The sequence below is a fragment of the Caenorhabditis elegans genome, chromosome I, assembly GCF_000002985.6.
Source record: "Caenorhabditis elegans chromosome I".
Classification (NCBI taxonomy): Eukaryota; Metazoa; Nematoda; class Chromadorea; order Rhabditida; family Rhabditidae; genus Caenorhabditis; species Caenorhabditis elegans.
In genome coordinates, this window is record NC_003279.8 from 5837891 (window position 1) to 5862571 (window position 24681).

At 34.7% G+C, this 24681-nt stretch overlaps 9 protein-coding genes and 5 non-coding genes across 25 annotated transcripts; 8 read left to right on the plus strand and 6 right to left on the minus strand.

Moving 5' to 3' along the window:
• Positions 1-204: 204 nt before the first annotated feature.
• Positions 205-960, plus strand: F33D11.16 (uncharacterized protein; the record flags this gene model as incomplete). Of its 2 annotated transcripts, NM_001322674.2 has the most annotated exons (2): positions 205-411; positions 695-960. In NM_001322674.2, the coding sequence occupies 2 exons, from the start codon at positions 393-395 to the stop codon at positions 862-864; spliced, it is 189 nt and encodes a 62-aa protein (NP_001309520.1). The 2 variants fall into 2 exon arrangements, with proteins under 2 accessions (NP_001309520.1, NP_001309521.1); NM_001322675.1 differs by lacking the exon at positions 205-411 and having other exon boundaries at positions 745-864.
• Positions 961-2391: 1431 nt separating this feature from the next.
• Positions 2392-4050, plus strand: ceh-12 (the record flags this gene model as incomplete). Of its 2 annotated transcripts, NM_059292.2 has the most annotated exons (4): positions 2392-2600; positions 2647-2739; positions 2834-2997; positions 3913-4050. In NM_059292.2, the coding sequence occupies 4 exons, from the start codon at positions 2399-2401 to the stop codon at positions 3994-3996; spliced, it is 543 nt and encodes a 180-aa protein (NP_491693.1). The 2 variants fall into 2 exon arrangements, with proteins under 2 accessions (NP_491693.1, NP_001309522.1); NM_001322676.1 differs by lacking the exons at positions 2392-2600; positions 2647-2739 and having other exon boundaries at positions 2866-2997; positions 3913-3996.
• A 768-nt stretch (positions 4051-4818) lies between these two features.
• Positions 4819-6160, plus strand: col-54 (Nematode cuticle collagen N-terminal domain-containing protein). The gene is made up of 3 exons (NM_059293.5): positions 4819-4967; positions 5014-5173; positions 5534-6160. Exons 1-3 carry the CDS (start codon positions 4824-4826, stop codon positions 6073-6075), a joined length of 846 nt encoding a protein of 281 aa, NP_491694.1. The 5' UTR covers positions 4819-4823; the 3' UTR covers positions 6076-6160.
• F33D11.15 lies at positions 5184-5273 on the plus strand. The gene has a single exon (NR_050144.1). It is a non-coding gene; the product is annotated as an Unclassified non-coding RNA F33D11.15 (non-coding RNA).
• F33D11.t2 lies at positions 5193-5265 on the minus strand. The gene has a single exon. It is a non-coding gene; the product is annotated as a tRNA-Arg (tRNA).
• Positions 6161-6945: 785 nt separating the features above from the next.
• F33D11.6 (DUF4263 domain-containing protein) lies at positions 6946-8576 on the minus strand (the record flags this gene model as incomplete). The annotated part of the gene is made up of 5 exons (NM_059294.2): positions 6946-7181; positions 7331-7569; positions 7926-8008; positions 8053-8172; positions 8259-8576. 5 exons carry the CDS (start codon positions 8574-8576, stop codon positions 6946-6948), a joined length of 996 nt encoding a protein of 331 aa, NP_491695.2.
• Positions 8577-9586: 1010 nt separating this feature from the next.
• On the plus strand, positions 9587-11534 carry F33D11.2 (DUF7774 domain-containing protein). The gene is made up of 7 exons (NM_059295.3): positions 9587-9665; positions 9714-9782; positions 9899-10016; positions 10326-10610; positions 10657-10896; positions 11027-11377; positions 11430-11534. Exons 2-7 carry the CDS (start codon positions 9721-9723, stop codon positions 11499-11501), a joined length of 1128 nt encoding a protein of 375 aa, NP_491696.2. The 5' UTR covers positions 9587-9665; positions 9714-9720; the 3' UTR covers positions 11502-11534.
• Positions 11535-12143: 609 nt separating this feature from the next.
• On the minus strand, positions 12144-14003 carry F33D11.7 (Protein kinase domain-containing protein). The gene is made up of 10 exons (NM_059296.2): positions 13837-14003; positions 13673-13786; positions 13416-13510; positions 13305-13374; positions 13002-13097; positions 12874-12957; positions 12612-12830; positions 12442-12546; positions 12313-12399; positions 12144-12261 (listed from the first exon to the last, which is right to left on the minus strand). The coding sequence occupies exons 1-10, from the start codon at positions 13936-13938 to the stop codon at positions 12190-12192; spliced, it is 1044 nt and encodes a 347-aa protein (NP_491697.1). The 5' UTR covers positions 13939-14003; the 3' UTR covers positions 12144-12189.
• A 129-nt stretch (positions 14004-14132) lies between these two features.
• On the plus strand, positions 14133-15072 carry F33D11.1 (LIM zinc-binding domain-containing protein). The gene is made up of 5 exons (NM_059297.3): positions 14133-14220; positions 14500-14561; positions 14622-14692; positions 14737-14815; positions 14867-15072. Exons 1-5 carry the CDS (start codon positions 14155-14157, stop codon positions 14982-14984), a joined length of 396 nt encoding a protein of 131 aa, NP_491698.1. The 5' UTR covers positions 14133-14154; the 3' UTR covers positions 14985-15072.
• Positions 15073-16308: 1236 nt separating this feature from the next.
• Positions 16309-17150, minus strand: nlp-62 (Neuropeptide). Its single transcript, NM_059298.6, has 3 exons — positions 17054-17150; positions 16598-16689; positions 16309-16542 (listed from the first exon to the last, which is right to left on the minus strand). Exons 1-3 carry the CDS (start codon positions 17129-17131, stop codon positions 16455-16457), a joined length of 258 nt encoding a protein of 85 aa, NP_491699.2. The 5' UTR covers positions 17132-17150; the 3' UTR covers positions 16309-16454.
• On the plus strand, positions 16893-16975 carry F33D11.14. Its single transcript, NR_050145.1, has one exon. It is a non-coding gene; the product is annotated as an Unclassified non-coding RNA F33D11.14 (non-coding RNA).
• Positions 16904-16975, minus strand: F33D11.t1. Its single transcript has one exon. It is a non-coding gene; the product is annotated as a tRNA-Pro (tRNA).
• Positions 17151-19656: 2506 nt separating the features above from the next.
• On the minus strand, positions 19657-24667 carry gpaa-1 (the record flags this gene model as incomplete). 10 transcript variants are annotated; one of them, NM_001380401.1, is made up of 8 exons in its annotated part: positions 19850-20234; positions 20842-21000; positions 21386-21730; positions 22028-22143; positions 22737-22847; positions 23292-23904; positions 24318-24416; positions 24465-24667. In NM_001380401.1, the coding sequence occupies 8 exons, from the start codon at positions 24665-24667 to the stop codon at positions 19850-19852; spliced, it is 2031 nt and encodes a 676-aa protein (NP_001367611.1). The 10 variants fall into 10 exon arrangements, with proteins under 10 accessions (NP_001309523.1, NP_001379761.1, NP_001367611.1 ...); NM_001380403.1 differs by having other exon boundaries at positions 24465-24621; NM_001322677.3 differs by lacking the exon at positions 20842-21000 and having other exon boundaries at positions 19657-20234.
• On the plus strand, positions 22511-22657 carry F33D11.13. Its single transcript, NR_050146.1, has one exon. It is a non-coding gene; the product is annotated as an Unclassified non-coding RNA F33D11.13 (non-coding RNA).
• Positions 24668-24681: the final 14 nt, after the last annotated feature.

The following is a 24681-nucleotide window of genomic DNA, read 5'->3' on the forward strand; positions in this document are numbered from 1 at the left end:
AATACGTTTGAAAAAAGTACAGTACTACATAGTATATGCACACATTTTCCAAATATATATTATCAACAGAAAACTATTCTCATCATTCTATTTTCCCAATATTCCCATCCACTTTGAATCACTAACAACAATCATGTGATTTCCTAAATGTTTTCCTTTTTTCAAATTGAAGAAAATCAACGCTGCGGAACACATTTTCCCGAAAAAAGCCGTCCGAGTTGTTCCCGTCCACACCTTTTTTCCCTCTCAAGAGTTATTCTTTTGTAGATTCTTTGGATCATTCACTTGATAGCCTAATAGTGGGCGTGTGTTTGTCTGTGCTCCGTTACGTGAAAAACGGAACAAATATTTTTTGAAAAAAAAACATTCGAATTTTTCCGTCGCGTCTCGAAATGCCCATTTCTCCTGCTGGTAGGTTTTTATAGACCTCTATTTGAAAATTTAGTTATGAATGTTTAAATAAGTGTCTCTAAAACTATAAAAAACCAATTTTTAGAGGAATCTTGGTAGATGCTCACTTTTCAGCTCACATTGATTAAATCCTCAAAAGTTCACATATAATCATTGAAATTGTTTTTTGAAATAATTTTTTAAAAAGTTATGTTTGACTCATTCTGTTTTGGTTACTTTGGCAACTACCTGAACACAGTCTCCTGTATCAATTGCTCTTAAACTTTTTAATCGAAATTTTCAGATTCAACAAGCATTGCTCGTCAAAAACAACGTCGCATCGAACCACTTGTAATGCTTGATTCTCGGGATTACGGTAGTTGGAGGAATGGAACAACTCCATCGCCGAGCACAAATAACAAAAGCCCTCCGGTATTTCAAAATGAGAAGAAGAGAGTTCATTGGCGGAAATAATTCTTGTTTCAATTTTTTTTTGTATTCTCTGTAAACTGTGTACATATTTTGTAAATTGGATTACTAATTTAAAAATAAATACTTGTAAAATAAAATGAAATAAATAAATAACTGTAAAAGCGTACTTCAGGTAGATCCAAAATATTTGGAGTGGATTTAATTTTTGGGTTCAGGTCAAGTCTGTGCGGCAAACGGCACAAGGTTCAAGGGACAAGCAACCGAAATCATTGATACTAACGAAAAGTTGAAATGCAGTAAGAAGATCAAGGAATTACCGGACAAAATTATTGCCAAGGAACAAAGGCATACGTCTCAGCTTCATTTGCATGATCCTGTTCAAGTATTCCGTGACATCATCAACCACCATCACGTGTGTACCTCATACCAGGGCTGTGCGGCATCCTGAATTTTCGGCGAACGTTCGCCGACACATAAATTTCTCATAATTTTTCGGCGATCGGCATTTATCGGCACTTTTCGGCATCCTTAAAAAAAAAATTTTGTGTTTTTTTTTCAATTTTCTAAATCTAAATAGTTGAATTCCAAAGTTTTATAAAGAGTGTCTGGTTTGAATTTTAAAGCATAGATCAATTTCATATTTAAACGACCAGACTGTTGGGATAGTCAAAAAAGGATCCCAGAGGCAAGAATGATTCAAAATAATTGTGTCGACTAAAAGAATATGGCTAATAATTCAAATATGTTAATTTTTGGGAAGTGTTAGAAATACAGGTGATTTGGGAGTGTTATGATACAAGAGACACAGAGATGTCTTTGGTTGTGTTTTATGACTATAATGTTTGTAGATTTATGTTTCAACGGATGAATGTGAAAAACTTGAATGTATATTCGATTAAATTTTTAAAAAATAAATTTTTCACAAATGCCGAAAAATACCGAAAAAAGTCGAACAAAAGTCGACCGTTTGCCGCACATCTCTCATACATATGAACGTCATATTTGAATATTCTCGTTTAAGCTGATGTGCACGGCATTTGGAATATTACGGGAATTGCCAAAACCATAGAAAATATTTTCCTAACAGCAATCGAAACTATTTGATTCCATAACTCCAATTCCCTTCTTTAAACTAGAAATTTATAAGCACATGCCTGTTCTAAGTATCCATCAATCAAATGCCAAGAAACCGCAAAACAAGGCGAAAATTATCAGAATTCTCAACAAGTCATCCGGGCGGCTCCCAAGAGGCAGTGCCGCGGCGGCAACACGCTCATCTTAAATGAAAACCCAAGAAAGAGACGCTATATAATGTTTTCCGAAATATCAATCATGCTTCTCCTCACACATCAGCTTCTCGTCTTCTCGTCCTACCGTAGTCGCTTATGAACCGAGCCGCCTCCCTAGAGACTATGGGATCCTCAGCGGTAAGTGATGGGCTCCGCCTTGTAAAATGCAACATTTTCCCTCATTCAATATGAGCCGGATGATTTTTCGCATATTTATCATTTTTGTTTCAAAGACTCCTACAGTACTCTTCTAATCGTAAACCTTTTCAATTGACAATAATTTCAGAATGATGTTTTCCTCAATAGATTCTCTTCTTAAAATCTCAACTTCTTCTCAAAATGAAGATCAAAAATTAGAGAGTCACCCCTCCCCTCCATCACAAATTCCAAATTATTCAACCAGCTGCTCTGAGGAATTAATGAAAATGGCGGCAAAAGCAGCCCAATTTGCTGCTCAAGCCTCGCTGGAGAACTCATTTTCCAGTTCTAGTGAGCTTGAACCTTTAAACTAGAAAAATCAATAACACATTTTTAGCTTCTCCCACATCAACTGTTACTCCACTTTCTGCATACACGTCACTGGTTCAGCCGGTCCTTCCTTTGATCTACGATCATTTAGCATTAACATGTAAGTGATGATTTTATGAAAGGGAATACTTCAGTAAATCCCCAATAAAAACCTCTAAAAGGTTACATACTAGAAATAATTTGAATTTTTCTAGATTCAGTAAATGCATGGCAAGCATGGGGAAAGATGAGAAGACCACGAACCGCATTCAGCAGTGAACAATTAGTTCAATTAGAGAAACAATTCTCAGATAATCGATATTTGAGTAGACCAAGAAGATATCAATTGGCACAACAATTATCTCTTTCAGAGACTCAGGTAATTTCAATAGATTTAATAAAACTGGTGCTTCCATAAAGGTAAATATGCCTACCCGTTTGCCTACCCGTACATAACGGTAAACAAATAGATATGCTTGCATTGAAGCCTTTGAAGCTCAAGAAACGAGAAAATATACGTCCACCAAAAATACTTATTTTACAATTTTTACTCTAATTATCTTTCAATTATTTGAACTTTATGGGGATTTAAACTTTGACGAATACTTTATAGTTCTCAAAGAGTCCACATTTATCGAACACTTTGACAAAAAATTTCGAAAAAACCTGAAAAAAAATTTAGAGTGGCCGATGGTCCGCTGTTTTAAAAAATTTTTAGAGGGTATATTTTGACGAGTTTCGCATTGGCGCTAGGGCTGTGCGGCTGATGACTCGGCTGATGGAGACAATCAAGTTTTTCAACGTGTTAGCACTGATCAATTAAAGAATATTTGTATTTGCAGTATTGGCTGAGTCATGAGCTTCTTATTCTAGAAAAAAGTTTTTTTTTAAGTGCACACACCTTGACAAAACAGTCGGCTTTTTGAATCATCCGAGTAACTCGGCTGTCGGCTGTCGGCTGATTGGAAAAACGAGTTTTTCTGGAAGGGGTGTGCACTTTTTTAAAAACTTTTTTCTAGAATTAGAAGCTCAAGACTCAGCCGATATGGCAAATACAAGTATTCCCTAATTGATCATTGCTAATACGTTGAAAAACGTTGATTTGCTCCATCAGCCGAGTCATCAGCCGCACAGCCCTAATTGGCGCCACTTCACTTTTAATCAACAGAATATTCAACAAATGTGTTCCTACGAGAATGAAAATTGTGTAAAAATTACTTAAGTAAATTTCCATTGTATAAAATCATTATTTATTTTTTTCTAATTTCTTGTTTCTAAATCATAATGATTTCAGATCAAAATCTGGTTCCAAAATCGTCGAATGAAAAACAAACGTTGCCCATCTTCAACTCCAATTCAATCAACTTCCTCTTCTTGATAATCTTTTTATATTTGATCACTTTTACTTAATAAATTCTTAATCAAAAGACAATATTCATTTCTAATTTATCTTCTTCCGCATCATTAAAACCTGTCAAATGATTACGTGATTTCGGTTCACTGATAACAAAAAATCGGATATTCTTCATCTCTCTCTCTCTCTCACCCCCAGGCTTCTTCTTCTTCTTCTGTCTTCTTTTTTATACAAAAAAAAAACACGTTACCTGACAATGCTTTAAATAGTGAAAATCTAGTGAAAACTCGCTTTTCAAGGGTATTTATGTTCGAATGAAAATGACTCCGCCCGTCCGAATACTTCCCATTATACAGTCACTTTGCTGATTGATGGGGTATCTTTTTTCGAGTTATATACGTTTTACTGCATTCACTTTTATTAGTATATTCAATTATACTATACATTCATACGTTCTTATCAAAATTACGAATTTTGTTATGATATCTAGCAGTTTTCTATTTTATTAGAAATCTTAATCTTCTCTAAAGGGAGAATCATAATACACCGTATTTCCTCTAATAGTTTTTTCATCTTATACCTTTTAATGGTTAAATCTCGGTTCAGTTTGAAGATATCAATAAATAATCAACTACAAAGAATTAGAAATAGAAATACAATTTTTTTACCGTTGACATTTTTTGTATTGGACACACGATATGTAAAATGTCAAAGTTGAACAATGAGGTGCAATAACAGGAAGTACGGTATATCAAACCATTTCGAAAAACAACATGTACCTTTAAAGCCGGATTTCACATCTTCACGAAATGATTATATTGGTATATTTTAATTTAGAAGTTTCAGTAATTATGTCAACCACAAGTACAGTACTCTTATTCATAACTTCGGTATGTGGTGTGGCTATTATTTCCAGTCTTCTTGTTGCTGGATCATTATTCTTTGAAGCTCAAGGATTTTTAGAGACTTCACTTGATGAAATTGAATCCTTCAAGGTTTCATTAAACAAAAATAAACTTGAGAACATGTTAATTTTTTAAGCACTACTCCGATGTCGCATGGAAAGATATGATATCATCTAATACATTTGACAGAAAGAAAAGAGACGACGAAGATAAGTCATGTGGCTGCCCATGTGCAAACGGTCCAAATAACTGCCCTCCGGGAGAAGCAGGACCACCGGGAGCTCCAGGAACACCAGGTAATTCTGCAAAACGTTTCGACCACGGCAGGATTCGAACCTGCAATCTTCTGCTCCGTAGGCAGACGCGTTATCCATTGCGCCACGCGGCCACATTTTCCGGGTCTGTCAATGCGCTATTACACATCGGAGTAAATCAATCTCGCTTGCAATAGTGAACCTTGACACTGCTAGAAACATTTATCCAATTGTTAGAAAACTTGTTTTAACTTTAACTTTAACTTTAAGACTTTAACAAATTGAAAAAAAAATTATAAAATATTTACATTTAAAAAAATTCTGCTTTCCAAGAAGTCTAAGATTTCTTAGTCAATTATTTTCCAAAATTTCAAAACAATTTAATTATGAAATATTTCACAGGAGCCGACGGAGAAGCTGGAAATCCAGGAAAAGATGGAGCTGCCGGATCTTCGTTGGTATTTGAAGATGAGAAGCTTCCATGCATTAAATGCCCAGCTGGTGAACCAGGACCACAAGGACCTGATGGTGCACCAGGTGCACCAGGACCAGATGGACAGCCAGGAGCTCCAGGATCCAACGGAAATCCAGGATCTGCCGGAGAACAAGGATCAGAAGGAGAACCAGGAGATGCTGGAGCAACAGGAGAAATTGGAGTTGCAGGAGCACCAGGAAAGAATGGAAACCGTGGATCTGGTGCTCCAGGAGCTCCAGGTCCAGAAGGACCAATTGGAGAACCAGGAAAAGATGGACAACAAGGACCACATGGAGATGTTGGAGGTGATGGAACTGAAGGAATTCAAGGAGCACCAGGAAAAGATGGAGAAAATGGATCTGATGGAGTTGCAGGAAGTGATGGAGCTCCAGGAGCACCAGGACCAGATGCTGCCTATTGTTCATGTCCAGCAAGAACTAAGCTTGTTTTTTCTAGTGAATCTCCATAAATTATTCAATGTTTCCAAATATTTAATTTATCAATTGTTATTGTTTGCCATCAAGTGTCATTAAAAGAGTGAATAAAATTGTCTCAAAAAAAAAAAGGTGGAGTCACTTTATATGTACCGTAATGACCGAATAGAACTATAAAAAAGAATGCAACTTTCCGAATGTTTCCAGATTTTTCAATTTTGCTACAAAAAATTCACTTATGCGGAATTCAACATTAATTCTGTCTCAATAAATTATAACTCAGCGACAATTTTTTACAACAAATTCGCGGGTCATACATAGCTCAATTCGAATTTTTTTGAGAATGGAAAACAAAGAACGCGAAACTAAAACTGTGATTCAAGGATCATGAACCCGCGTTAAAGCTGAAATTAATTTTTAAACAATTAAATATGTTTTTTTCTTTTTTTTCTTTCATTCAACATTAAAAAGTAAACGCATATTCTCTCAGGACAAAAGTCTTCAAAAATTCTGTGCCTGCTTGAAAAACACCGCAACGCGTCTTTAAATTCTACATTACTTTTAAAAAAATTAATCTACCGTTCTAACTTTAAAAAATTAATTTACCGTTCTAACTTTAAAAAATCAATCTACCGTTCTAACTTTGAAAAACATTCTATTTTTTCGTATAACAATCTATTTTTTCGTCTGCCAATCTATTTTTTCGTCTGACAATTTATTTTTAAGTGAGAACGGTAGATTAATTTTTTAAAGTTTGAAATTTCAAAGTGAATGCGCCATTCATTAGTAAACGAGCGAAAGTGGAAACATTAGTAATTGAGCCATCGTTAGGGATTGAACGTTCAAGTAAATGAGCACGCTAGTAAATGAGGGTTTGCCAATTTTATTTCATAAATAGTAAAAATTCAAAAGTAATCACATCCAATTTTCGTTTCCTTAACCAACCATTGATCCACTTCGTAAAATGCTTTCATCTTGAATTCTCGTTTCTTCCATTCTTTATCATGTACTCCATAGTTTTTCATCAAATTCACTTTGCAAATAAATGAAAAATTCTCATATGATTCCACTTTGCTCTCCAATAGTTTAGCATCATCATATTCACCAGACCATGTGGCTAGCCAATTGTCAAATTCCGAAACTAAAAAACAATCTTGGTGTTTGATGGTTTATATGAATTAATTTTTGAAAATATATTTCGAGGTTCTAATTTACTTGATTACTTGAAGGTGAAAATTGTTCTTAAGTCGAAATAAGCCAAATAAACATGAAAAATGTTATATCACTCACATTTGTATATCGGTTTATAATTGTACTCGCATATTTGTGCATGAAATCCTTGTTCTTCTTTTTTCATAAAATGGCTGAGAAATGTGACACGTGACTGCTCAGATGGTCCATTCGTGATCATTATTGGAATTGATCCACATACTTGATCGATAAATATTTTTCGTCGCGTCTGGATTACTTTTTCTGAAATATAAAGAAGTTGGCATAACTTCTTCATTATATCTTCATTGTTAGGCTGGCTGGCACTTGTTGGGATTTTGCTTTAAATTGCTCAAAATTAGCTATATATACTAAACTAAAAATAAAAAATGTTGGTATGAGTTGGCTACAGCCCATTTGCAAATTATATTTATGCATATTTGCAAGATTGCAAGAGTAGAGCTTGATATCATCAATAAAGGCGGAATAGTTAAGATTAGGTAAAATGTCTTAAATGAAAATGATGGATAAGAGACAGCTTAGATCAAAGAAAAACAAAGCTCCAACAAGTCCAATCAAGAAGTGACAGTTCACCTTTAATTGAAAGTTATATTAAGAGCCGATACAGTAATTTTCATACTTTTCTTGAGAGCTTTACTACGTTTAAAAAACTAACGGGACTAGATCAATAGGACACACGACAAAAACATAAGTAGACCACCAGTCCTTCCATCCTTGATCATCTCCTCTTTCCCTGGCCTAAAAAATCATTTTCGTAGATGAATACACACATATTCACTAACCTCTTCAACTCTAAACCGATATTTATCCTTCATAATATTTCCATTTGTCCATGTCACAATCACAGAAATCACTGCATCTGTTTGATAGTCCGAAAATGGAGTTGTGGTGAATTCAAAATCCTAAATTATAAAAAAAATTAAAAGATAAGCAACTAATTAGATGTTTAGTTATTCCGGTGTTCTACTTGTTATATTTTAAGACTTACTGTATATGCCTTCACATCTGCGTATCGCTTGAATAAATAGTCACGAAATTCCGATTTTCCCAACGTTTCTCCATTTCTTTCACAGAACTGAACTCTTGTTGTATTAATCAGAAACTCATTCACAAATGACTGATACGTGGATTGTGGATGTCGCTGTCCGTTGAAGATTTTTGTATTCAAAGTTGTTTGAAGTTTTGACAAGTAGGTGGATTCCGGTTGAGTTGGATGTTCTGGGATATCATTTGGAATTGATGTACAGCCTCTTTTAAGGTTCAATGTTGAGTAGATGTAGTAGCCTAGTTTTGAGTCCTGGAACATATTTTGAAAACTTGGGATTTCTGACAAATTTGATTCGATTTTCAGGGTTTTCTTCGAATTTACAATAGGATAAATTTTCCAGGTAGGTACAAAATATCCTGCACAAAATATATTAAAGACACAAAATATCCTGCCTGCCTTTGAAGCGACCCACGCCTACCTTGTACATACTGCCAAAGTACATCTGATTTGAGTTAACAACAAGTTTCTGGCCAAATTTAGAAAATAGACGCAGGCATGAAAAAAAAAAAAAAATTCAAGAACTTTGTCCATTTGTTCAATCAAACGTTGTGTTGTATTTTTTGATTTCAATTTGAATTTAAGTTCTGCCAAAGTGTAAATAACTAGAAAAAATATGAGAACAATGGAGCGTCGCATGATTTTCAATATAGAATGAAACTGAAACAAATTTAAAAATATGAAAAAAAAACGATCTTGGGAAAAATCCAGACTTTGGTATCTTTCCCAAACCATTAAATTTCAATAAAAGCGAGAAATATCTAGCACATGGGAAAATCAAAAAGATCTATTGCATTAGACTTAGGTTTTGTCAAAATGTTCAAATCATGGAGGAGGAAGTCTCTGAAAAATGAAACAACTTTGTCACTGATTAGTTATTTTTATCTGTATTATTTTTGTATTCTTTTCAGCCTTTTTCTCACTAAAATAACGAGGTACACCCCATAGGCACACCCCACGATTATAAAATCGTATTGAAATAAATAAAAAGAATAATAAAAACTAGAACATATATGTAGGAATATAGCTATCTGCCTAACTGTGCCTACACGATCATGTGGAAAATTGATCAATATTTTCAATTTTATGTGCGTATCTTTGCTCTGCGTTCATATAACTTTCATATAATTGTCAGGCAGGCAGCCTCGTAGACCTGGCGATGTGCCTGAAAAAATTTTAAACAAAGCGAACGTGTTGTATTAATTCAAAGTTCACTTACTCCAACTTTTGTTTTTTTCTCGAAAATTGGGGAAAAATCTTCCCCTCTTTTCAATTCATTCATTCCTATTTTAATATCATTAAATTTCTACAAAACGGGCAAAGCTTCTTCTCACATTACACTGTTTTGAAGTGAGTTTCTTTCAGACTCGTTTTCAGAAATAAAACAAACATTTTCAGGTTAAAAATGAAAAAATCAAAATCAAAAACGAGCACGGGAAAGATTTCGAAATGGATGAAATTCTTCACGTGAGTTCCCAGGCGAAAAAATTTACGTACGGTGCATTCTGGTTCACAATTTGGGAACAGTGGGCTACAAAAATGCGCAGATGTTTTCGCTCGAGATTAGAATTAAAGTTTTTCAGTGGTGGTAACAAATCACCGGATAGTCGAACAGAACCAGAGACTGCTATAACTCCACTACCGCCAAGCCCGGCTCCTGTCACACCAGTACTCGAGAATGCAAAACCAAGGACTATCAGGGTAACGATAGAAACATGTTTTGTAATAACATATATTACTCTTGCGGCTTGCTATTTAACTTCGGATTTCAATATTGATATACAAAATATTTCTACGTAGAGGGGGGTCGGCTGACTGTAATTACAAGTCAAATTTACCAACTTTTTTTTTGTTACAACGTGAAGATTTAAATCATGAGCATTTTAAGGCATGCGATAATGCTGCTTTGGAAAGCTCTAAAAGAAAATTTAAAATACAACACACTTTACAGTTTATAGCAAACTCAAAAATCAATAATTCTATTCACATATTTTTTCCCCTTAATTCCAGAAACAAAAGAGCACGGCTGAAATTGAATTGGATTCGAAACCTGCCGAACCGAAAATCGTGAAACAACCTATTCCTGCTGCAAATCTGAAAGGTCAACTCGGAACAAAACGTGAGAAGAAGGCTGAAAAAGTGAAGAGTGAATTGGTAGTTCCGCAGGCTGAAGCTCAGAAAAACACACCAAAATCTGTAGTGGCAAGGAAAAAGGAAACGAAGGAAGCAAAGGATGCAAAGGAAGCAAGGGAAGAGCTAAAGAAAGAACAGAAAGAGCAGGGTAGCGACTTTGAGGTACTTAAAAATGGATAGACAATTAATATAATTGTATTTTTTACAGGCAGTGGATGGCCCAGCAACTCCTTTACTAACCGGTTCAAAAGGAATAAAGGATAAAATGCGTTGGAAGATAGATGTGGAAGGTGTTGATATCAAGGGAGATCAAAAGATGACAGAAGTTCTTGAGAAGGTCTCCATATTGCGATCGAGACTTGAAGCTCGGAAAGTAAAACTTTTGAAAGAAAATGAGATGGGCTTAAGCACGACAACTACAACTCCAACTGAGGAAGAACCGGAGCCCGTTAGTTTTTTTCACCAGTGGATCGGATTCAGATCAGATTTTCTGGAACTTTTGGGTACATTTTTTGCTTGAAATGTCATTTGAAAGTTCCAGAAATAGTTCACTATTGTACAATCTTCATTCTTTCCAGACAGAGGACACAATCATTAACTGTGCTCGAGCTCTTCAAGTTGTCAAACTTGAATCTTTGATTTCAAAAGAAATTTCTGAAGCCGATCAGAAGATTCTTCGTGGATACTGTCGTAGTGGAGATCAAGAGGAAAAAGCTGAGATTTCCATTGAAAAGATTGCAGTCGCTGTTTTAAATGCAGTCGTTCAGAAGAATGAATTCATTCGGCACGTTGTGGTTTCAGGAGAGTTAAGGATGTTTGCAGTCGATGAAAAAAAGGCAAAAGTTCCAATGATGGCGTTGATGATGGCTCGTAAAGATCTCACTTATGTTGCCTGGGCAAAATGTAACAAGGACGTGGAGAACACTATTGTAAGTTTGAAAGTTGACAGTGGTTTGCCTACTTTTATTTTCTAATTTTCAGGATGGAACTTGGGCTGGTATGGCGGTCAAGAAAGGCTCAGGAGCTCAATCGATTCATAGCACTCCGTTTTGAGTTCATAAATCAATAAATTATTTTTATTCGAAAGCTAATTTGTTTTTTATTATTCTTGAAGAATACTTGGCAAATGTTATTCATATCCGCTCATTTGGGCTTACATCAGGGGTGCGCGGCAGTTTTGGCAATTTTCAAACCAATTTTCAAAACTTTCAAAAATTTATTATTGGTCTCTTTTCTCTAATTGCAAAGCTTCTAAATCTACAAAAAAGTATCAAATTTATACTTTTGACGACTCTGATTTCCGACAATTGCCTGTTTTCAAAATTCCCGGCAATCGGCAACTTTGGCAATTGCCGGTTTTGGGAATTTTCCGCAATCGGGAATTGCCACGCACCCCTGGCTACATGGCTTCGGTTTTACAGTCACCAATGGTATCGCATGTTTGATTGTTCTATTTTTTGTATTTTTAGAGAGATAATCGATATTTTAGAGAGATAATTTTTTTGCCGGATTAGCCTGAAGGCCTGAATACTTGGTAAGTATTCAGGCCTTCAGGCTAATCCGGCAAAAAATTCTTATGCGTAACGGTATACTTGTTATTATCTCAATTTTGGACAATTCTATTCACAAGAAATGTTCAGCATAAAATAAAAAACCATACGTTTTGAGAACAACGCTATAAGATATAAAAACAATATTTCAAAAAGTCCATTTATTTCTATGGAAAGGGCTATTTGGCTGCCTACTCTCCACTTGGCTTTGGTGGATTCTTGAACTCGTTGATCTCAGCCTCCTCCCAATCGTACGGGAATTCCTGTAATTACGAAAATTTTGCACGTTTTTATAAAGAGTTTGTAAAACATACATTTTTTCCACTGAAGAGAATAGCGTTGGTGAGAAGTCCGTAGATTTCCTTGTAGTTTGGAGTATCGGTAAATGAAAGTTTGTCAACCTGAAGAATAATACATATTAGAAGAAATGAAGCGGTTCAGACCATTTGCATAATGTCGAAAAATTCAGGTGGAAGACCTCCGAGCATTTCACGCATTTGAAGACCATTTCGGCACAACTTTTGATAGTCATGAACTTCTTTAGGTTTCTGGAAAAAGAGACAAAAAGTAGGGATTCCACGTTGGAGCAACATGCACAAGACACTGATCTTACCTTCAAATGAGCCCACGGAAGGCATCCTTTAACAAGCTCAACACTCATATAGAACCACATTTCCAAGTCTTCCATTCTTGAGAATTCCACTTTCGAAAATGCAGCACGTGGCATATGACGAAGACTTCCCACGTATTTCCATGGATGAGCTGACGGAGGTTTCAGTGTTCCATCCTTATTCATGTACTGATGAGCAAATCCAAAGTCGAGAATATAGATCTTAAAACCAAGTTCAAAGTCCATAAAAAGTTTGTGCGGTTACATTTCTCATATCAGATTGATTGTCACCAGTGTATCTTCCAATTGCAAATACGGACGGAGCAACGTTGCGATGGATGAACCCCATCTGAAAATCAGGATGCTTAAAATAATTGAAAATTTATTTCTTACTCGATGAAGCTCTTCAAGACCTTTCAAGCATTGTTGAGCAACACTCAATCCACAAGCAACCGTTAGTTTTCCCTTTGGCTGGTTTTTGCGCAGAGCCTGAAAGTATCAATAATAGGATTACTTGGTATTTGCTGAAATGTTTCTCGAACAACTTCTACGCTAGTCAATTAAAATATATGCGGTCAAGGCGCCTCCCGCCCTTATCAGTTGACAATACGCCGTCCAAATTTTTGTGAGGCGATTTCAGGACGAGAAGCAGAGGCGTTATTGCCTCCCTGTAGAACCTTCTAGTCATGTACCTACCCTCAAACTTTTTCCACAAAGGGTGATTGCAATCCAGTTGTACTCCTTCTCATTTCCTTTCTCAAACAGTCTAAAATACGTTTTTTTTCAGAACAAATCTTGTCGGCTTACTTGCAAAATTGTTTGCATTGATTCTTCTTCTCAACTGTCAACAAAACAAAAAGCTCGAATTGGAGCATTTTGATGGCCTCCGTCTTTCTTTCAACCTGAAAATTGTAAACTCGGTTGGCAGTTTTTATTTTTTTCGTGTTACAGAAATATTGATACTTATACATAGAATGCTAGGAAAATGTACCACAACTCATTATTAAGCGTACTCCCTAGTTGCCTGCCTACCGCCTAAAAAAGCGAAACCTGAAATACCGTACCTTAACGGCTGCCAGCTTCTTCTTCTGCACGTGCTCCGCCACGTAGATCGTATTGAATCCCTTATCCGATTGAATAGCCTTAACCACTTTCCAATTCTTCCCGATTGCGTCTCCCTGGAAAAATCATCGATTTATCAAGAGAAAATCTGAAAATCTGAACGAACTGGTTTCATTTTCTTCAAATCCGTCTGCTCATTCGCTTTTTCATCAAACTCTGGGAGTTGTGGGCACACGCGATCTTCTTCCGTAATGTTACGATCTTCCATTTCTTTATCTTCTTCGAGCCGAGAATTTTGTGTTCTTATGCAACGACGCAATTGTTCGCAATGCAAAATTCAAACTGATTGATTTTCAATTTTTCTTGGAAGTTTTTTTTTATTATCATTTCGCAATCAAGGCCGAACACGTAAAACCGCGGAGAAGTGCTGGAAAAATCAATTAAAATATTTTATTTCAAAATTTGAGTTTTTGAAAGCTTAAAAATGAACGAATGTGGGCATTGTTCGGTGAAAGTTGGCGAGGAGTCGGCTATTCTGACTAATGGAAAAGTAAGATTTCTTGAGTTTTGATTTGAAGGTGAGGTGAGCAAGGTTGGCAGAAAAAGAGCAAAATGTAGGCATTCCACAAAGGTTAGTCTGACACCAAGTGAAGGCGCTACCATCTCGCCTTGATTGTGCGGGTTGTCTCTAGGATATTATCTACCGGGTACTATAAAACATTTTGAATCAAGCCCCAGTTGGCAGTCATTTCATACAATGCCACACACGCGTGGCAGACTCACAAATACACAAAAACGGCAGTTATGAACCGAAATCTTTAAATTTCAGGTCTGGCACGTAAACCATCTGCTGTGCGACTTGTGCAACTGCCGTATCAATGACGGGGAGAGGTATTCCTTCTATAGATTCTTGTAGATCTGTAGATTAAAAGTTACATTGATTATTTCCAGATGTGTTCCACAGAATGGAGTGATCCTGTGCTCCGAGTGCCATATTAAGACGACTCGTCCCATTTGTAAAGGTATCTAAAACTTGCCAAACTCTAAAAAATTCCACAATTTCCAGGTTGTGGCGAGTTCATCAAGACCAACTTGTGTGAGGCGTTGAATTCTACGTGGCATCCCACTTGCTTCCAATGTTCTGTGTAATATATCTTCTTTCTCTTTTCAGCCAATTAATATTATTTAATTTTCAGGTGCCAGAAGCCATTAGAAGTAGATTTTCATCAACTTCCGAATCGAATGTGTGTTCATTCCGATTGTTTCTGGGATCTTCAACTTCGGATGATTGTTTGCAAAGATCTGCCCAAGTGAATCCAGACTGTTCACGGAGTCCAAGAAAAATATCAGTTGTAGAAATTTATGTTTTAGTTTTGTATTGAAATAAATGAATTTTCACTTTTAGTCTAATGTTTTACAAGTTCAAAATACACATTTTTAACCTACTGACTAGCGCGGCAGGGCCGCACTAGTCCTTCGGGAATGGGATGTGCCCGAAAGGTAGATTGTGCAGGTTCTCGTTCAGCCAAGTTATAGAGCGTTTTTCGAAAAAATCAAATTTCGCTCATAAATCACTCCATATCCAACGTATCGACTTGAAATTTTGAAAAATGATCACTCATTTGAGGTCCCTACAATGTCCTAAAAAAATTTTCCAAAAAACACTGTCCATCTCCAAAATCGTCCTTCGCTCCGAAAAATGAAATCGGACTTTTGCTTCTCCAGAAATGGACGAAAAAATGAAATTGCTATTTTTTGGTCGAAAAAAAATATTTTTAGAAAGCTGAGAACACGCTATTTACGAATTTCATATTCATTTTAGGTGAATTCTTGTTTAAAACGACCTAAAAATTAAACAAAAAGAACATAATTTTAATTCTCACGTGAAATTTTTTATTTGCAATAAAACAATTGAAACATTGAGCAAGTTACCAAAAAATTTTACGTGAGAATTAAAATTATGTTATTTTTGTTTAATTTTTAGGTCGTTTCAGAGAAAAAATCACTTAAAATAAACATGAAATTCGTAAATAGCGTGTTCACAGCTTTCTAAAAATATTTTTTTCGACCAAAAAATCGCAATTTAATTTTTTCGTCCATTTCTGGAGAAGCAAAAGTCCGATTTCATTTTTCGGAGCGAAGGACGATTTTGAAGATGGACAGTGTTTTTTGAAAGATTTTTTAGGACATTGTACTCAAAGGAGTGATCATTTTTCAAAATTTCAAGTCGATACGTTGGATATGAAGAGTTTTATGAGCGAAATTGGATTTTTTCGAAAAACAGTCTGTAACTTGGCTGAACATAAAATATCAAAAATCTTGAAACTGATAAAACGTGGAGAAATATTTTTTACTCACTACTCAATAAAATTTTAATTTCTAAAATCCAATGGAAGTTTAGTTATGAAGGGTACAACAAAAGAGTTATCAAGATTTTTCGTGAATTTTTGAAAAATGGCTTTGACTCTGTGCAACTCTACAAATAGTTAGTGTATTAAAATAAAAACTGATGAAACAAGAAGGAAAAAATATTTTTGATCATTTTGTTAGTAGAACATTTGTTTTCTAGACGTGTGGACCAAATAACCGCTTAAACTCGCTAAACTGAATATCTTCAAACTGGAGTTTAAATCATGCCTTAATACTTTTGACACGATTTATTTTAGAATGAATGTGAGAGAAAGCAACGAGGAAGATATTTTAATTCATCAAAAATAAAACAAGTAGAGATCAAAATTTTGACGAGAAACAAATGTGGAGCACCAGATTTTGTGAGGAGTTGAACTAATAACATGTTATCGGATTGAAAAAACATCGATTCCTTTCAATTATCTCAACACGACGTTTCAGTAGATCAATTCCACGCTTTGGTCTGAAATTATAGTTAAATTATTAGAGTATTTGGTAACTTAGTATTAAATTATTACCTGTTATCTGCATTATCATCATCAACAGGTTGTGGAGCAAAATATCCTCTAGCTATGCTTTCCTGATTTATATCATCGTAGGATCGGAGAAACTGGAAAATGTAACTTTCAGAACCAAATAGTGATTTTATAATAATTCTGTTTCTTCTGTTTCAAACCGATATACTCGTGAATTATGATATTTAGTGAACAATTTTGTTGGATTTACCACTGCAAAAATAACGCAAGGCGCGCCGAGGAAACGCCGTGCGCCTTTAAAGTTTTGTTTCAAATTTTGCACGACACTAATAAGTGCAAAATTTAAGTGGGCTGAGCCGGGGATCGATCCCGGGACCTCTCGCACCCTAAGCGAGAATCATACCACTAGACCACTCAGCCACAACTTTTCGTCTTTTTATCAGACTGTCAGACTGATAAGGGTACTATTCGGGAGGTCTAAATAAATGTTTAACTAACCAAACTCCGAAGAGGAATCGCTGATGTGAAGCTGCAAAGAAAGGCGAAAAACAAGAGAAAAACGAAGAATTTCACCATTTTTTACCACTGTTTTACTGTAATTATGAAGAATTTTAGATAGGGAATTGAAAAAGGCAATAGGCATTCATTGAATAAGAAAGTTAAAAAAAAATGGTTAGCCCGAAACGAGTGGAGATTACTTATTATTATACATACGTTAAATATATGATGCGGCGGCTGCCAAAACACAGCAGCGGACACTTTGCGGGTGCAATGAAAATAAAAGGGGGAACTGGATGCGGGGATTTCCAAAAAAAAAACATATCAATAACTACTTTAGGGTTAAAATTATTACAAAATTTAGTTCTCCGAAATAAACTTAAATTTTTTTCGTCTTGAAACAATCTAATAAAACATTTGTATCGTCTTAAATTGTTCCATAATTTGCTGTAAAGAAACAAAGAAGATTTTAATTTTGTGAGAACCTGCAAATAATTTTGGAAGAAAATAGATTTGGCACACCTAAAATCAGATCAAATTTGTACAAAAATATTTGGAAAATATAACTATATAGGCTGCACCCAGTGGCGTGCATCAGAACGAAAAAGGGCCCAAGGAAAAAGTGAAGAAACACGAACATATAAAATATTACAATTTAGAAAATTATGAACCGTTTTTATTTTATTTTCTTCCCATCAAAACCCGCTGATCAGGGTAATTAATAAGAAGTTTTTGGTTTAAAAAATAATTTAAGAAAATGGGCGGCGCGAATACATCAGATCAAATTTCTGATCTGTTTTGTTTTCACTTTCATTAGAGCATTCAATTCCACTTTATATCTCAAATTGTACTAGGCTCCGCCCTTATATTTTTTGAATCCTAATAAAGTAGGTAGGCGTGGCTTAAAAGTATATGTGGAGATTTATATAATCTTGGTGGAAATTTGAAATTCGCTATGAAATTTGAAATTTGCAATTGGGATAAAAAAGAAATTTGAGCCAAAAAATTGGCTCAAAGGTCGTACGAATAGGGGAATGTAATTAGTATTTGTTGGAGGAGGAAGAGCTTCTCACGTTTAAAGAAATTCAAATGAAATTGAATACATACTTTCTTTTGGCCTAAATCTTTTTTGAGGACCATTAGTGGTGTAGAAGGAATATTCTGGGGGTGGAAGGAAAAGGGATTTATGACGTTTTTTCTTTGTCTTTTTTAGATTTCAAATTTGAGAAATGGCACTGTTGTTTCGTCATGCACTCGAATGATGTACCCACGGCGTTTTTGACAAATTTGAAGCGAGAAAATTTTCGGGAATTCGAGATTTGAAGTCCTAAAATAACTAGTTTTCTTTAAATAGAAATTAAAAAAGGTTTCATTTATTTCAACTGAGTTACTTGTACAGATATCCTCAACCTTCGGGGACGCCTTTTCCCCGCCTCATGACTTGGTAATTGGTAACGTCATTCTATATTTTAATGAAACTAGAGGGTAAACAGTAGTCGAAGTTTACCGTAATCTTTTTCAGAATGAAATAGAGAGCCTAAAATTCAGAACATCCTAACACAGAATGCCGGCAGAAGACAAAAGAAAACAATTAATCAACAAAAACATTTGGACTAAAAATTTGGAGAAATAAATCAAAAAAAAATCGTTCTACTTTAGATGTCACTCAATTGCTACTGCAAAAAAAGAATTTGGTACTGTAATAGTAACATATCTTTGTTCTCTCTTCCACTGCCACCCATCAATGATTACGAAAAATTGGTTGAAGAAACTTGTTATCAGTTATAAATAAATAGTTATAAAACATGCAGAACACGTGTACCCTACTCATTGTGAACCGGATGATCAATTATCATAAACTATATTTCTGTAGTAAACGGGAAATTCCCGTTTTCCGCAGACTATGGACGCACCATAATAAAACATATTGAGCTAAAATCCATACAGAATAACGTTTTCAATTGGGCATAATCGTTTCAAAATTCCTGTCAAAAAGTGGGATTTGGGAAGTGTAATCAGATAAAAATTAGCCAAATAACAAAAATAAAACAGATTTTAAATTAAAAATAAACAAAGAAAAACATGAATATCAAATTACAACACTTACTACTTTAGTGGAAAATAAATCGTATCAAATGGAATTTTATCTGAATTCGGAGAATTTCAAAAGTTCCGCGAATAGAAGAACAGGGTTAAACTTGACGTCAAGTGACGATCTTTTCGGGTGGTAGCCACAAAAAAAATGATGATACTATGATTAACCTGTGATATAAGTTCATTATCAGTAGCTAGTAGGCGCCTTAAAAGTGTGTAAAGTGTTGAGTCAACAGAAGACACATCCACAAGGTTATACCATTTACTCGAAAACCTAAATTAATATAATTTAAAAGGAATTTTAAGAAAAATTGTTCTGAAACAAAAGTTAGAACTCCGAGGTACCTAGACATTTTCCCTGTCCAAAAGAAGAAAAGTGTAAACCGAAACATTTTTTAATAGTAGTCATCTGGAGGTCAACACTGACAAGTGTTTTGAAGCTAAGCGGACCACTAGAATTTTCTAATTTCAACGCTTTCGTGGGTGTAATTGCCTGCTTGAAGCTATACATGACGCATGAAAGGACTTTATCACATAGAAATCATGAAAGATGGAAATTTAAAAATGAATGATGTTTGATATTGGAAATACAGATAGAATAAATAAAATCAATTTTTTCAGAAAAATTGAAAAAAGGTAAAGCCACGGGAATGTAACTAGTATTATACACGGTTTTTTCTTCATATGATTCAGCTAATTCGATCACTCTCTCTTATTCTTCTTTGTTGAATGGCCCCGATTGGTTTTTTGTGGCCCATCATCATCATCACCATCATCGTCATCGCTTCCATTTCCAAAAATTCCCAAACTTCCTTGTGGTTCTGGACCATATCGCATCGAACAGGCAAAAAGCATATTCCAGATAGGATAACCAAAGCAGCACAAAAGGAAGAAATGATTCACTTTAAATTCCACGTCTTCTCTGATAGCTGTGAGTGCAATGCTTTGAGCAGCGGCGAGCCATGAATCTTGAGAAATAGTTGGGAATAGTTGTCCGAACATTCCCGGAATGTTAATCGCCACAAATGCAAGCACGGAGATTGGATTGAGGATGGCAAGGACTGAAGATCGGAAGATACTGCGAGTTCTGAAACATTATCAAAATTATTTATTAATAACGTTTTATCTGACAGATCCACTCCATTTTTCAGCTTAGTATTGGAGAATTGAAAGATAAATTAATAAAATCTTCCTTTGGACATTACGACTATTCATAAAACCATTCACTATTTCGGATTTGAAACCACAGTAAAAATGTATTTTGTAGCGGTCACATTGTATTAGTAAAATGTGTGTTTTGTAGTTATTACTACTATTACAACAATCAGAAAAGTGTACTACGGCTACAAGCAGGTGGGAAGCAAAAACTGAAAAGTTTGTTTGTCAGGCTAGGAAAGGGGTTTCAATAAGACTTCTCAGTTATTTTAATATCAGAAATATCGAGTTATAGCTGCGAAATTATGTTTAAAAAAGTTTTCTTCTGGCTATAATGTATCGAAAATTCCTAGACCGGGAAATTTCAGTAATAAACATCAAGAAGATTTCCATAGTTTTGTATTCTAGAGGTCGCTACGAATCACGTCAATTCAAAGTTGTCTCATCAAATGACTATAAATGGGTAATGCACCCCGCATGTCATTTCAGTTCATGTCATATGTACACAACTACAACCCGTATTCCTTATAGTAGCTCACCTATCCGATGATTCGTACGTCATAAGAAAAACGATTGGAACGACAAATGCTGTACAGAGAATGGCGAGCCCGAAATTGGTGAGACAAATACCATAGAGAACTAGGGATGTTTCAAGGAGACACACGATTCGCATACTTGGGACACAACGAACTGGTTCTCTGAACAAAGATTTTATTAGTACTATTAATAACTATTATTGGGACGCAGAAACCCCTTTTTATTTGAAATCAAAGTGCAAACGCGCTCCACGGCCATTAAAAACGCTCCGCCCCGAACCCGTCAAAACCGCCAATTCGAACGTTTTCAATAAGTGTCATCAATTTTCAAGTATGTTTCGTTTCTTTTTGTGTTTTCCGTTGCGTTTGGTTAATTTTTTCATCGATTTCGGAAAACTATTTTTAAAAATATGAAAAACGCTAGGAAATTGGCGAAACTAGCTAGAATGTACGGTTTTGCAGTTAAATACCTAACGAGACCCATGATTCGGGGTCGAAGCATTTTATTTTAAAAGTGGGGTCTCTCTGTGTCCCCATAATAACTTACTTCAAGAAAACATATGGTCCTAATGGAATCATGAAGAATATGAGAAAACTGTTGATTAGAGACCATGATGGTGTAAACTGTCCATCACATCCATCAATACCAACAAATGGCCATTGCATCCATTGAAGAACAAATGTTGTTCCAATTGTTTGAAATACATATGTAGTTGCAATGTAGTAGAAGAATCCGAGCACGTGGAATGCCAAATGGACCACTGGAAATTGGAATTCTTGAATTTTGGTCCATTCGAAGTAGGCCGAGATGACAAGTGGGCTCACAAGAATTGTGAGCGGTATAATATACATGGCAATTGACGAGAAGTGAAGATCGTCCGCCAGTACGTACCTGCAATTTGAAATATTTTGAAAATGTGACAGAAATTTAGTGATCGGAAAAGTTGAAGTTGGTTTTTAGAGAAAAAAGACGAAAAAATCGTTTGGATTTGTGAAAAACAAAAACAATTAGTTTTTAAATAAAGAAAATTGGCGCCCAATTTTATACAGAGTTACAAAACAAAAAAATAATTTTCGCATGCAAGGTAGATCAAAAACTTTCAAGCCTAAAATAAAAATAAATTTGGATTCCGATTTGATTTCGTTCGCGATAATATCAATATTTCGATTAGATATTTTCATAACTTACATGAAATAACTTTGATGAAGCCTTTCCAATACGTTATTTAACATACGAGACACTTCTTCAATGAATTGTCCTGTCTGTTTTTCACTGTAATCGTGACTCAATCCAACGGTAAGACCCTGAAAATAAAAGCAGTGTAGTGAATAGTTGCACTAAAAAATAGAATAGTTGAATAGTTATGTGACAAGAAAGTGCAACTTTATTTACTTAGAAATTGAGATGTATATATGTATCATAAATTCCTTTTTTCTAGTCTGTTATTAGGCTGTTCTAGAACATTGTTATCAAGTTACCATTTTCTAGAGTATTTTATTTTGAATTTAGAAAATATACTACATCTTGCCACTTTTTCATTAACCTACAAATTATTGATATTTTCATTTTATTTTTTGCAATTGTTCAACAAAAAAACTGGGTAAAATACTGGAGATGACTGCAAAAAAACGAGGAAAGAATTGAGGAGAGGGACTCTTCAGTTTTACGATAGCACAACGAGCACTTTTCAATATGAGATTCGTGCTCACCTAATCCTAGACGACGTTTTGTCCAAAACCAACCCAATTTTTCTGGCAATTTATGGTTCTTGCTAACGTTGGTTGTATAGCAATTATTATAGCCCCTTTATGGAGTTTTCATATTAAAACAAATCTAGCAGCAACGTACACGATCATGTCATATATTTTTCCTCTAAAAATCTTTTTTCTTAAATTACCTGAACTCCATATTTTCCTAGTACACTATGAATTCCTTCGATGGAAATAAATGCTTGTGTGTAGAGAGCTCTCATTGGAACAATAAATGGGGAATACTCCATATATGGATTCTGAAAGTTTCGACAAATGATTTTTTAAACAAATTGTTATCTTATTTCGAGAAAATAAGTTTTTAAAAACTTATATTTTTCAGATTTTCAGAAAGTTTTGGCAAATTGCCAAATTTTCCAAAATGTTAGATGTTTTAGAAATTTAGAGCAATATTGCATGTTCGAAGCCCTAGAAATAGAAATAGTTTAAATATAAATCTTATTAAAATTATTTCGTTCAACTAAATCATGAGAAATGAATACCACGACTATGAGAAGAAAAATTTCAATTTTTGAAATACTATAATACAAAACAATTGGCATACACTACTTCACCATTTATTGACATAACTTTTGAATATTTCTAATTTATTGTAACTTCTCGACGCCATTTTATGTGCGTTTATTTTTATTTTTATTTTAGAAACTTCTAGCTGTTTTTTTTTCAAAAAAAAAAAAACAAACCGAATGTCTATGAAGAGTTCCAAAAATAGCAACTCTTGAATGATGTTTGGAATCGGCAATTTTAGTAATTCCATTGAAAACGTCTAAATTAACTTGCTGTCCATTGAGCCCATTTGTTTGAATATTCACAATATGTTGTCCTTTAACAGCCATTCCAGATAAATCATAAACTACTCCACCGATGAGTGCTCCCGTTTGGGCTTGGATTTCATCTGCTTCTACTGTTATTGATTTTTTCGAATTCAAAGCTTCAATTTTTTGATATTTCAGAAGAAAAGCATCCAATGCAAATGCAGCTTTTTCAATTGAATCATTTTTTTCTCCTCCATCAACAAAAACAATAACAATATCTCTTGCCCAATAAACTTGATCTTTTGCATAATCAACAAATGCTAACATTCTTGACATCATTCTACGTGATTTCTCTGATCTTCCAAGTTGTACAACAATCATTTGTGCTTCTGCTCCATCATTTCGTGGTCCTCTAATAAATCCATACACATTTTCTCCATTCATTGGATTTCCCGCCACTTTTGATCTCCATTTATGAGTGAAACATTCGAGGCCAAGATCAGAAAATATGGTGTGAATTAATTCTTGTTGAGACTTGGATCTGTAATGAAAAATATTAAATATAAATTTATTGAATACAGAAAAAAGTGATAACTATTACAGGAACACAAAATCTTGAGAATGCGTATCGCACAGTATATTTGACGCGTAAAATATCTCGTAGCGAAAATTACAGTAATTCTTTAAATAACTACTGTAGCGCTTGTGTCGATTTTCGAATTTAATTTTTGTTAGCGACATTCAATTTTTTTACTATTATAATATTATATTATATTAGTTTTTCGTCATTTTTTGTGTGTTGTTTTTCAAATTATATTATTTTCGCTACGAGATATTTTGCGCGTCAAATATGTTGCGAAATACGCATTCTCAGAATTTTGTGTTCGCGTAATAAAACTGATTTTTTTTTGGTTATTTTTCAACTATTTTTTATTTTTAATCCTTTAATCTTACTTTGGTAGATCACTGAATCTTCGATACAACTGAATTGCTATTCCACTTTTATCGAATTTTGGAGTCACTAATCCTGGCATCAAAGAGTGTTCAGATATCCTAAAATAAAAATATGAAACCTAAAACTTTTCAAAAAAGAAAATTAACCTTGTAACTTCCATATTCACTGGATCAAATAACCATTGTGCACTTAAATATGCTCCAATATATGCGATAATCAGGGCAACTTTCCGAAATTTTAGTATTTTGTCGAGAATTTTCGGCCGCGTTGTTCCTCCATCTTTTGATATTTCTAGTGCCATTTCTAGAAGTTTTAATTTTTTGTTTGTGAATTTTAAAAGATTCTCCATAGTTTCAATCTGAA

Bases quoted from the DNA above. Each gene is read 5' to 3' on its own strand.
- col-54 (NM_059293.5), top strand. From the start codon at position 4,824: ATGTCAACCACAAGTACAGTACTCTTATTCATAACTTCGGTATGTGGT. The intron at 4,968-5,013 runs GTTTCATTAAAC...TAATTTTTTAAG, and splicing joins ATGAAATTGAATCCTTCAAG to CACTACTCCGATGTCGCATG. The intron at 5,174-5,533 runs GTAATTCTGCAA...AATATTTCACAG, and splicing joins GGGAGCTCCAGGAACACCAG to GAGCCGACGGAGAAGCTGGA.
- F33D11.2 (NM_059295.3), top strand. From the start codon at position 9,721: ATGAAAAAATCAAAATCAAAAACGAGCACGGGAAAGATTTCGAAATGG. The intron at 10,897-11,026 runs GTTAGTTTTTTT...CATTCTTTCCAG, and splicing joins CTGAGGAAGAACCGGAGCCC to ACAGAGGACACAATCATTAA. The intron at 11,378-11,429 runs GTAAGTTTGAAA...TCTAATTTTCAG, and splicing joins AGGACGTGGAGAACACTATT to GATGGAACTTGGGCTGGTAT.
- F33D11.7 (NM_059296.2), bottom strand. From the start codon at position 13,938: ATGGAAGATCGTAACATTACGGAAGAAGATCGCGTGTGCCCACAACTC. The intron at 12,547-12,611 runs GTAAGATCAGTG...CTCTTTTTCCAG, and splicing joins TTCCGTGGGCTCATTTGAAG to AAACCTAAAGAAGTTCATGA. The intron at 12,400-12,441 runs GTCTGAACCGCT...ATTATTCTTCAG, and splicing joins TTTTCGACATTATGCAAATG to GTTGACAAACTTTCATTTAC.
- F33D11.1 (NM_059297.3), top strand. From the start codon at position 14,155: ATGAACGAATGTGGGCATTGTTCGGTGAAAGTTGGCGAGGAGTCGGCT. The intron at 14,221-14,499 runs GTAAGATTTCTT...TTTAAATTTCAG, and splicing joins CTATTCTGACTAATGGAAAA to GTCTGGCACGTAAACCATCT. The intron at 14,816-14,866 runs GTAATATATCTT...TTTAATTTTCAG, and splicing joins ACTTGCTTCCAATGTTCTGT to GTGCCAGAAGCCATTAGAAG.
- nlp-62 (NM_059298.6), bottom strand. From the start codon at position 17,131: ATGGTGAAATTCTTCGTTTTTCTCTTGTTTTTCGCCTTTCTTTGCAGC. The intron at 16,690-17,053 runs GTTAGTTAAACA...TACATTTTCCAG, and splicing joins CGATTCCTCTTCGGAGTTTG to TTTCTCCGATCCTACGATGA. The intron at 16,543-16,597 runs GTAATAATTTAA...CTATAATTTCAG, and splicing joins GATGATAATGCAGATAACAG to ACCAAAGCGTGGAATTGATC.